This window comes from Cavia porcellus, unplaced genomic scaffold, assembly GCF_034190915.1.
Source record: "Cavia porcellus strain 051 isolate PalLab524CR breed Dunkin Hartley unplaced genomic scaffold, mCavPor4.1 scaffold_28, whole genome shotgun sequence".
Classification (NCBI taxonomy): Eukaryota; Metazoa; Chordata; class Mammalia; order Rodentia; family Caviidae; genus Cavia; species Cavia porcellus.
Genome location: NW_026947511.1, coordinates 5,827,757 through 5,839,876, shown reverse-complemented (window position 1 = coordinate 5,839,876; position 12,120 = coordinate 5,827,757). Strand labels below are relative to the sequence as shown.

General features: G+C 34.7%; 1 protein-coding gene across 2 annotated transcripts in view; it reads right to left on the bottom strand.

The window, feature by feature from the left end:
• The window catches only part of Hells (helicase, lymphoid specific), a 41,135-nt gene that overhangs the window by 13,398 nt on the left and 15,617 nt on the right, over positions 1–12,120 (bottom strand). For both annotated transcript variants that reach the window (XM_003462397.5, XM_063239395.1), the window contains 5 exons: positions 11,265–11,492; positions 10,587–10,769; positions 9,897–10,040; positions 2,944–3,140; positions 1,211–1,307 (listed from right to left, as the gene is read on the bottom strand). In XM_003462397.5, coding sequence (XP_003462445.1) covers positions 1,211–1,307; positions 2,944–3,140; positions 9,897–10,040; positions 10,587–10,769; positions 11,265–11,492 — 849 coding nt within the window. The remainder of the gene's footprint in view (positions 1–1,210; positions 1,308–2,943; positions 3,141–9,896; positions 10,041–10,586; positions 10,770–11,264; positions 11,493–12,120) is intronic.

Sequence of the window (12,120 nt, the reverse complement as noted above, 5' to 3'; positions counted from 1 at the left end):
CAATTTTCTAATCTTTCAAACAGTCTAAAATTATACTTTGAATAAAGATGTGAAAACTTCCTTCTTGTCTGGTGTTTTCAGACAAGGTCTCCTATGTAGTTCACAGTGGCCTTGAATTCACTATAAATGCTGGGATTATAGGAGTGTACCACCACACTTAACAGAGCTTCCTTTTTTCCCTAACACTTCAAGTTAAAAATTACCCTCTATGATAAATAATTATGTTTATTTGAAGGCAGTATAACTTTGTACTATGCAAATCAATATGCACAGTTCAATTTTTTAAGTACCATATTGAATGGCATGTAAATCTTCATAGTAGATGTTTGTCTTTAAATGAAATAAAAATTTTTAATGACTAGTCATGAAGACATCAGCTGAACAAACAAGACTGAAGTTGGTAGAGTCAAGAGAGAATTCTAATTTTCAGATGAATAAATGAAAATTAAAGACTATAAAAATTTCCATTAATTTATTTTTCTTATAAATGAAAATCTTTCATATAACTAACTTCAAAGTAATAGAGGGATTCACTATGACTTATTTTGCATTTTATAAGTATCTATAAATGTTTCCTCTTAAAAGGAAGGTTAACAAACTAACAAGTAGTGAAACATAAAAGGATATTAAATGATTTCCAAATCATTTCATTTAGAAAACATTGAAAAACCCAAGAATATGAAGCTTGATGAGGAAAACACTGATTTACAAGCAATTTCCAATCAATCAATTTACCTTGAATAAGGAGTTTTTCTCAGATAATGTAGTAAAGCAGAATTAGGATCAAATCATAAAAGCTAAGACAAATTTAAACTGTTATACAGAATTTTCTTATTGCTGGACCAATCCAAAAAATGTCACTGTTTTTGATAAACTGAGAATTTTGATGATAGGTAGATAAACATGTTGAGTTTGAACGAACGTGCATGCAGATTATGTATCATAATCTTTATATGCATACAATTACGAAGTTATTCATAATTTTAAAAACTCCAGTAAGCCTTCTTATGAAAATAATTACTACAAATGCCCAATTAGAGACCAGATGATATAATTTCTCAGGAGTATCTTTAAAAGTAATTTTGTACTTAAATGTTTTTTCCTAGATCCTTCTAAAATGCTTTTAAGTGTCAAATTCTGCAAATCCTAATTATGGTTCCTTCCTTATTCTATGAGCATACAGTAAGCAAAATAAGAAAACATTCAACACCTGGTGCAGCATATGCAATACGTTCTGTTCTCTTTCTTTAGCTATAATATCTTCAGCAGTTTCGGAAAGACTAGTAATATCAAACCAAGACTCAAAGCTGGAAGAGAAAAATGATTACAAGTTAACCTATCATGTGAATTAAATTATATAACACAATTCATAATTTATAATTTACCTATGCAAGAATCATAGATATTGTTGTACTCAATCTTCAGATGCAACTTTTAAACAGTAAAAACACAAACAACAAAGATAAAGTGACTACATTTATTAAGCCAACAATCAAGAAATGTGATATGAAAGGAGACATTTTTCTAACTAATATTAACATTTTCATTTGTTGGTTTTGCGGTAACATAGATCTAACCATGGTAGGTAAGTACTCTACAACTGAGCTGCAATCCTAGCTCAAGTAAAAACTATCTGTGAAAAACAATATATAAATCTTTTTACAGATGTAAGTCTGGCCTGCTTCAACAAATTGTTTTAGTTTGACACATATGTAACTTGACAGTGGTAACTACTGTATATTTATTTCTTCCTAATGTTAAAAAACTATATAAAAATGAGTATTTAAGTATAAACACAGACCAAAAAAAGTACTGTTATTTATATTGCATGTAATACTATATCCAATTGTGAAAAGTGCTAGTAAAAGCTATGCCATAATTAGACCAAGTATTCTCAAGAATAGACAATATAAAGTATATTTTTAAAATTTATATTTTTATCTCCTACACCTCACAGTCTAACTCAGTGGGTCTGCGGAGGACCTGGAAATCTTGTCTTTGGCAGCAGTGTGCAATCAAACAAGGTACCTTACTTGGATCCATATTTGGTAATCAGATTTGGAATACATTCTTGTAATAAAACACTGAAAGTTATTTCTCCATATTCAACAATTTTCTCTTCACTGATGCCAACAGGGGTATAAATAATTCTTTTAACTTCACTTTTATTGCTTCCATTTTACTTATTCTTATCAATCCTTCCATCCAAAGATACTAATTGTTTTCTGAAGACTATTTGCTTTTATGATATAAGCAAAATTTCAAACCATTTGTAGGCTAAAAAGTACTAGACTAAAATAGGGCAAACTTGGTTTCTATTTTTGTTCTTTTGCCAAATACTTATATTGTCTAACAACTTTAAGGCTAAGTTTTCCATGTGACAGAGAATTTATGTAATCTTTTTACCAACCCAGGTTGTTTTATAAAGATTAAAATTAGGAAAATATCTAATAGCGTTTAGGAAAATTAAGATAAAAAGTATTTCAAAAAATTTCCATAGGGCTGAGGATTCAGCTCAGCAGCATGAGCGCCTAGCCTGCCTGGCAGGTGCTAGGTCATGAGTTACACCCCCAGTACAAAAAAAAAAAAAAAAAAAAAAAATCCATAAGGCAAGGCTTTACTGTTTTCTTTAATCAATGCACAGAAATTCAAAACTATTTTTTTAAACTGTTTTTTGTTTTTCTGGTCCCAGGAATCAAAGTCACAACCTCATGCTTACGAAAGGCAGAAACTTATATCTCGGGCTCAAAATTATCTGCTTTCACACAACTTCGTCAAAAGTAGAAAACACAGTGTATACCACAAAAAAAACTTGCCAAGAATGTCATTAAAATTCAGCTAACTAGAAGAATTTCACCTAAGACCAGAGATATTTATGCTTTAAGAAAATATTATAGAAACAGAAACAAACAAAAAAACACCTTAAATGATCAGTTTACCTACCTTTTCAAATCATCAAATACATCTGGCAACAAAAAGTTTAGCAATGACCAAAGTTCTGATAAATTGTTTTGCAAGGGAGTACCAGTCAAAAGAAGTTTGTTATCAGCGTTGAACCGTTTTAACTCCCTGATCAGACGGCACTTCATATTCTTAATCCTGTGTCCTTCATCCACTATTAAGTACTTCCAAAAGCAATGCTAGAAAATGAGTGGAGGGAAAGTTTAAAAAATAACAACTTCATAATTTTTTCTAGACATTTCTAAAAATAAAGTTTCTCGAAAACCTTCATTTGTGACAATGTAGATTAACTAAGATGTCATTATGTAAAATATGTCACAAATAAAAAAGCTTGACCATATTGCTTTTAACATCTAAAACTGACAACTTTATAGAAATAAGAGTTTAGTAATGATCGCCTCTTGTGTGAGCGGGGAAACTGACAGATATTAATGAGAAAGCACGACTTTTCTCTTACAGAGTACAAAATGGCATAGATCCCAATGCAGTGTCACATAGCATCACAATTTGTAAAAAATTTTTAGTGTTTTTTTCATATGCTCCAAAGATAACTGTAGTAGGTGATGCAAATGCTACCAAGGAAGAATGTGGTAATTTCACAATACAAACAGCAACAGAATGTACTATACACTCTCATTTAATTAAATTAAAACTGCCATCTTTGAAGGATGCATTTTTATCAAATATCATATCTTGGTATCCATTCAAATGATCAAGATTTCCTTTGATCCACTATTGGGATAAAGCAATAGATTCTCAAAACCACTGTGTATTGGAGCAGACATCACTACATCATGAAATAATACATTAAGTCCTATAAGGTAGCTAAGATATCTTCATTCCTCAGTGATAGTTGTTTTTGTCTGTTTTATCAAGCTTTGATCTTAATTTCCTAACACATATTAGATTTCTACAAAGGAACTGAAACTTTTTAGTTCCACATCCTCAAAAAATGTATTATTGAGGTCTACATTTGTAACTGACACTCTTTTTCATCTGACTATATTCTCAATTTCTTAGTTATTGGTCTGTTTAGGTTTTCCATTTCTTCTGTAGTTATTTTAATTAACATATTTTTAAAGACAGAATACAAAATGATGCATGTTTTACATTTAACTATATTGTACATTTCCTAACAGAATAAAAAATAAAATTATTATTCTTCCATAATATCACCTGGAAGGGATTTATTCTTCTGGTACTATGGCAACCTTGATGATCTGAATAATCTCTTACTATAGGAAACCTATCTATTTTATCAAATAAAACATAAAATATGAGGTAGACACAGGTGGTACACATGTCTATAATCCCAATTACTGTACATACTGAGGTGGGAGGATATTTTCGTTGGAGGCCAGCCTGGGTGACACAGTGAAATTCTCTTTAAAAGAAAACCCGGGGGCGGAGCTAAGATGGCAGATAGATAACAGCCGGCTATAGTGGCTCCATGAGATAGTCAACCCAGAACTCAACATAATACAAGGGGAACCCCGAGCAGAGGGAGAGGAATTCTCTCATCCCAAGAAGAAACTAAGGTGAGAAAAACGAATCAAACATTCACTCCTGGCTGTCTGCCCCACCATGCAGCCCTGAGCGCCTCTGGGCAGCCAGTGAGACAGGCCATCCCAGCGCCACTGCCTTCAGCCACCACTTCCTACCCTGTCAACAGGGGCCAACAGGGGCCGGGGAGTGAAGCAACTTGGCGCACATTAGCTGCCCCCGCCCCTGACACCACTGCCGCTTCCCAGGATCCAGGCAGCATCCAGGAAAGCGTGAAGAGGGCAGGTCAGCGGGCTTGGGACTGCATTGCTGGGACACATTGCCACCTTCACACTTGCCGTGCGTGCGAGGACCCGAGCCCCCAGCACTGGTGCTGAGCGGGCTGCTGCCGGAGCACCCCTGAGGTCCCCAGGTGGGCGAGTGTGTCTTTGCAGCCACCACACCTGTGCGACCGGAGCCCCGACCAGAGCCCCACGGAGCCAGAGCCACAAATGGAGCCCAGAGAGGATGCTTCTGGGAAAACACCTCTTCAGACAATAATCAAAAATACAGAACCAGAACTTTCCAGTTTCCTGCCATGATCCACCAGCTTCAGGGAATTGGGCTTGCCTGCCTGTGCCTCAACTCTGAACTGTGTGGCCTGGGGTGAGTGTCCCCGCACCATCCCAAGGGAAAGAGTTTAAGATATCTCAGGTAACAGCAATTTGGGGAGGGCAGCAAAACCTCAATCAGCGCACTTCGGAAAGACCCTAAGCAATACGGAGAGGGCCAGCGACCCCCAGGACACTCCAGTCTGAAAGAAACCAGAAACATGACAAGAGACAGAAATTAAAAAATCTCCATCTGCTGAATGTGAGAAAATAAGCCCAGGAGAAGCAAACACAGCGGAGAACCAGCACAGTAACTATCCAATACTAGCACAGCATCAGCCAAAATAAATACCTTTCATGACCTCATAGATGAATTTAAAACTGTACTTCTGATCCAAATGAAGCAAGACAAAAAGAGATTAATTAAAGAAATATAAGCCCCGCCCAAGAGAACACAGAAGAACGGAGGAAATCAGAAAAGAAAGAAACCTCTGAAGAAGAATTTAAACATAACCTAGAATACATGAAACAGATCCAAAGAGATTACCAGGAAACTAAAAACTCCATTGAACACTGGCAAAATGCCTTGACAGAAACTAAAGTTAGCCCTTTGAAACTTGAAGAGAGATTTATGATATATGATCATGAAAGAAAAATAACGAGGAACTAGAAAGAAACAATTCAAAGGCTAAAAGAGGACAAAAGGATACATAGTTAACATAAAGGATACATAGTTAAGAATAAAGCATGTGAGGAGGAAGCAGGAGCAACCAAAAATGAAATACAAAGAATATTCAGATATATTAAAGTAAAATTTCCCAAGTATGGAAAAGACAAAAGGATACAGTTAAGAATAAAGCATGTGAGGAGGAAGCAGGAGCAACCAAAAATGAAATACAAAGAATAATCACAGATATATTCAAATAAAATTTCCCAAGTATGGGAAAAAGAAATGATATCCAGATAAATGAGGCATACAGAACACCAGCTACCTACAATCAAAACAGATCTACACCCAGACATATAATAATCAAGATTCCAGAAATCCACCAAAAGAATAGAATACTAAAAGCAGCCAGGGAAAAGAAGCAGATAACCTACAAAGGGAAAATTATCAAAATAGCAACAGACTTATCAACACAAACTCCAATTGAGAAGGGAATGGGGGGAAATATTTCAAGTCCTGAAAGAAAATAAATTGCAACCAAGACTCATATACCCAGAAAAACTCTCTCTCACTGTTAATGGAGAAATAAGATGCTTCCAAGACATGAGGAACTGTGGGAGTTCATGGCCACCAACCCAACCCTACAGAGAGTGCTGAAGGACATTCCAGAGAGAGAGAGAGAGAGGAAGGGATAGCAGGATTCCAGCAACAGTGGCAGAGAGGCCACAACGAATGGTGCAGACAGTGGAATGAGGGAGGGAGGAAGGTAGACAAATTATAGCAGCAAAGTGGAGTAGCAGACATGTGCTAGAGACGGTAAGCTATAATCTTTAATATAGATAGCTTTGATACCCTATTTAAAAAAGGCAGGTCATTGTTAATAGTGTATCAGGATTTAAAAGACACAGTACTCTTATCGCGCTGTTTAGATTGAATTTAATTTGTTCTGGTCTGTCCACTCATATCAGATTTGAGGGCACAGACATCTGACCCCAAAATAACAAGTTATCTCATGGTAACTATCCTTAATTTCCTATTAACTTAAACTGAAACCCTGTATTACTTACGTTGTTTTACTATGACTGATCTTATTTGAATCCGATTCGTTAGACCGCGGTTTTGCCTTGGCTGATTTTATTTGAATTTGGTATGCTTGATAGTATCAACCCTAAAAGTAGAGGCAACTACTCTTAAGATGACAAGATGTAAAAGCTATCCATACTGGTTTTGATTATCAACAGCTCTCAAGTCCTACAATATTTTCAAAGTTGTGTTTTTATAAAAATAGCTATGTAATACTATGCTTAACTATATTAAGCCTGATGATGTGGACAAGTCTATTGAAAATAAGAAGAGAAAGCATAGTAACTATGGTAGATTGCGTAATATTGTGGTCTTATATGTCTTTTTTATTCCATGTTTTTCTAGGAATTTGTTTTGCTGTCTTGTTATGATTTGTTTTTCCCAATACAGAGAGGATAGATACACACGTAGAAATTCACACGAGAAGATTTTTAAAAAACTATTTACGGGAACAGATTATATAATGCAAGATGTAATGAACAGATACTCTGAAGAAGAAACACTAAGAAACCCAATGCTAATTCTGTAGCATTATGATATAAAATCTAGCAATACTATTATTCACTGATCAGAGTGATATTAGTCTAGTCTATTAAGTTCAATTTCAGCATATGTAAAGATAAGGACAGCTACTACAAAGAGAATGAGAGACACTATGGTAGTTATTATTGTCTTCCCCAATGTCAGATCTTGAAGACCTAAAAAGCCTTCATCATCCTGTATGAGTTGATTAGTTCTATAATATGCAGTATGTACTTAATGTGTGTGAAGATGGGGACAACTATTTGGAATTAACTAGAGACAATTAGATAAACAGTGAAGATCTCCAGTGGACTTGCTTTGAAATCTGTATTTCTTTAAATTGTTTCCTTTTGAACTGTTTTGTTCTGTTTTGATACGTTTAATCTTACCCTCTTTAAGATAAAAAACAAGTGTGTAGGACTGATAAGCATATTACTAAGTTTTTGTTAGATCATTGAGCAGAACTGTTGGCAGTGTCACTTTACATACTTTAATTTTGTAACCTGAACAACTATTTCTAAGATGGCAATATGTAACTTATCAACTGGTGATTTCTTCCCATTTATTTTTCTGTAATTCTGTATTAATTCTAACCTTTTTTAAAAATCTCCATGTATCTTTTTTCCTGTTTCCTTCTCTTTAAATTAAAAAAAAAAAAAATGCACCCACTTAAAAAAAAAAACAGAAAACAAACCCAACCCAACCTAACCTCATACCTTATGGATAAGCGAAAGACAAGAGACAATCCAGGAAACAGAAACAATGAGGAACCTAAAAGAGGGCTTTGATACTTTTTGAGTCATAAACATAGCCTCAGAACTCTGCAGCTTTCTTCCTTAAAGCTAAAATGTTTGGAATGGTAACATTCCAGTAAAATAGAAAAGTAGAAAAATCCGAGCCACTAGTAAATACAACTAGCAAGAAGTTTAACTATTTCACTACAAGGTGAAAAGAAATTAGAAGATTTTCCATTTTATAAGGAATGTCACAATTCAGTATGAAAAGTAGAATTCTAACACAGAATTACAAATAGTTTCATATCTTTCCACACACTACGTTTTTCTATGATCAGTAAGTTATGTAGGCTGTGAAGAAATGGTTTGATACTTTTCCAGTTTCATAAACACTTCATTACAGTTCCAAGAGCAGAATTCTGCAAATCCTATTGCAAAGTTCTACTTACATATATCTAGTATTTGACATGTAACAGTCATGATTTTACAAACCATACACAATATATATCCACTTATGATCTGTGTGTATTGACTTTGTTGAGCCCATTATTTTAAGTTATCATTTTTGTTTCATGGAAAAGAAACCCAAACCAAAACAAACAACAACAAAACTAAGGGAACTATACCTGCACAGACATCCCATCATCAGAGAAAGAAAAAGCAAAGCAATACAGTACATGTGAATGAGGTATACTGGTTAATGTCTATATCCCAACTACTCAGGAAACCTAAACAGGAGGAATCTCAAGTGTAAGGCCAGCCTGGGCAACTTAGCAAGACCCTCTTCAAAACAAAAAGGCTTTAGGGACATAGCTCAATTGTACAGTGTTTGTCTACCATTCTTGAGGTCCTGGATTTAATTCTCAATATTGAAAAGTTGAAAGAAAGGAAAGAAATTATAAACAACAACAACAAAGAACTGCATGTGAAATACAGCAGCAAAGAAGATGAGTTTTCTAAGTACATTATAATAACACGGGCATTAAAAAATAAATCACAACATTAATAAAAGGAGATATCAAAATATTAACCACAGTCCCATGAGAATATCTAAAAATGACTCATCTTCAAATAATCTATTATTATTTAAAAACAAAATGAACAAGGTGCAGTGGCACATGCATAATTCCAGCTACTCAGGAGGCTGACTCAGGAGGATCCTAAGTTTGATGCTAGCCTTGGTGATACTCTACCTCCAAATAAAAAATACAGCTCACTAGAGAGGTTCTGGGTTCAATCTTTTTCAGTACTACCTCTCCTCCAAAAGATTATATAATCTTAAAAAAATTATAATCTGGGGCTAGGGATTTAGGCTCAGCGGCATAAGCACCTGCCTTGTAAGCACGGGGTCATGAGTTTGATCCTCAGTACCGATTAAAAAAAAATTATAATCTTATTGGTAAATTCTATATCCTCAAAATACATGTCACAAATAGTAGCTGTAATATATTCACAGATTAGTTAGGTCTATTTAGCTAATTCTATAGGTTTTTTTTTTGGTCTTTTTCCTTTTTATCGGTACCGGGGATTGAACTCACGACTGCCTGCTTCCAAGGTAGTTGCTTATGCCGCTGAGCTAAATCCCCAGCCCGTATTTAGCTAATTCTAACAGTAAAATATTCAGGTTAGGTTGATCTAGTAGCCTAAGACATTTAACATGATATTATGCTCAAAAATTAAAAGTCATAGGTCTTAATTTAACACACAGGAAAGGGTACACTACCATCTATTACTTCAACCAGAAAATGTGAAGAAATGTCCATGATGAGCAAGTGTTATGAACTAAATAAAATATGATTTGTAGATTATAAAGAAATCAATGAAGACATTCTGTACCTGTAATGCATTTCGGTCTCTCATGGCTATTTCAAATGATGTGATCACTACAGGATGAATCTGCAATGTCCCATTTTGTTTGTGAATACTCCTTACCAATTTTCGACGTTCCTGCTGGCTCCCATGATACAACATAGTGGGAATCTAAAAAATTTTATTAGATTTAGAACAAAATATAAACTGATATTGATTACTTGGAAAATAAGTAAATATCTGAGAGAAAACAAAACTTAAAATTCTACTTTTCTACAGCAAAATAAGATAATCTAATAAATCATAAGACTACTACAGGATAAAAACAAAACCCAAAAGTATTAGAGGCAGAAAGGGAAAGTACTCTACTTCTAGGATGTACTCTTCTCCTAAGGTAAGGATGTGAATAAGATAGTATGTATATGGGTGGGTGGGGAATATGTAAGAATAAACTTTATTTAAAAAAAAAATCCTACCTAGGTCTAAGGCGAATGAAATTACCCAATCCTCAAAACTCATGAACACCTTAGGAAACAAGTATGAGATTACCAATATCTTTTCTTCTTTTCAAAAAATGGTGTTGTTCAGAATAAATATGTCAAACCAGATGAATGCTTATGAAGAAATTAATATAATTACTGTATAGTAGAAGGCCTACAATTTAATTCCAGCAACAAAATATATGTGAAATAATATATTTAACACTAGAAAACTTACTTCTGGTGTAAATCTTTTGAACTCAGCAATCCAATTAGGAAGTGTAGACAAAGGGCCACAGACAAGAAAAGGTCCAGGTACTCCTCTCTGAATCATCAATGCAATTGTAGCGATGCATTGCACAGTCTTGCCTAATCCCATTTCATCTGCCAAAATGCCATTAATTCCATTTTCCCATAGCATCTGGACAAAACATACACTATATTCAGATTCTGAAATAAATATCTGCTAAAGTCACAAGTTTCTCTTTTTTAAAAGAACATTTACAAAAGATGGCAATTGTGAGACTAATATACATATACCATAAATTAAAATAATCTTTTTGAGGAATCCTTTTTCAAAGCCATAAAATGTGTTGAAAGTCTAACAAGGCAATTTTCACTTTCAAAAATTCATTCAGTGAGCCAAGCGTGGTGGTACACATCTGTGATTCCAGCACTTGGGAGGCTGAGGCAGGAGCACTGCTGCAAATTTGAGGCCAACCTGGGTTACATAAGTGAGTTCAAGACCAGCCTGGACTACACAGTGAGACCCTGTCTCCAAAAACAAACACACAAACAAATCAAAAAAGTACACACAAGTACTAAAGCATGGTAAGAGCAACTAAAATTGTGTTATATTACTAGGTTATTATAGATAGAAACCAATTATATTGTATTAAAAATGACAATTCCTTACCCTCAGCCATTCCATGCCTTCTACTTGATACCACCGCATCACTCCTCCTGTGAAAAGCTTTGGTTGTTGAAAGGGTACTGGCTGTCCATTACATTTCCTAACTGGGTCAAAAAAGAATTTAGTATTTTGCCTAACTGTTTGAGCCAATCTATTTTTAATTATGGTATTTGAATCTTTGTTTTTCTGAAGCTCTTCTACACATATATTAGTAGAGGAGGAACTTGCATCCTGTAAAGAAAAATATTTAATTAGAAATCTGATACAAAATGCTGCTATACTCTCCCCTCATTCAATAGAAAAATATAACAAAATCTAGCCAGTTCTATAATCATTAGGTCAGAAGAAACAAGATTGTATTATAAACATCTAGCTAGAGACTTTTCCATTCCATACGAACACAAAACCTCTAAAAAAGGAACAACAAACTTTTTGAGAATTATCCTTACAGACTAAAACTGTCACCAGGCATATGCTTTTTTTTTTTTTTTTTTTGGTGGTACAGGGATCGAATTCACAACCTCGGGCTTTCCAGGCAGGCACTTATGCCACTGAGCTAAATCCCCAGCCCTAGGCATATTACTTTTAAAAAAACCTTTGGAACTGCACCTCCCTTCCAAACTCCTATATTTTGCTACATAGGATGTTATTAGATTATCTTCTTAATATTTCCTTTGCTCGCAAGGGTAATATATGTCCATGGGAAGGCTCAATGGAAGGAGTTCTTTCAGGGAGCACAGAAACATTTTCTTTCACTTAACAGTTAGTTACCTTGGTTGAAAGGAAAGCGGCAATGGAAAATTTCAAAAGCTCAATATATTACACTTAAGAGTGTCAAAGTTTCTGTGACACTCGGCAC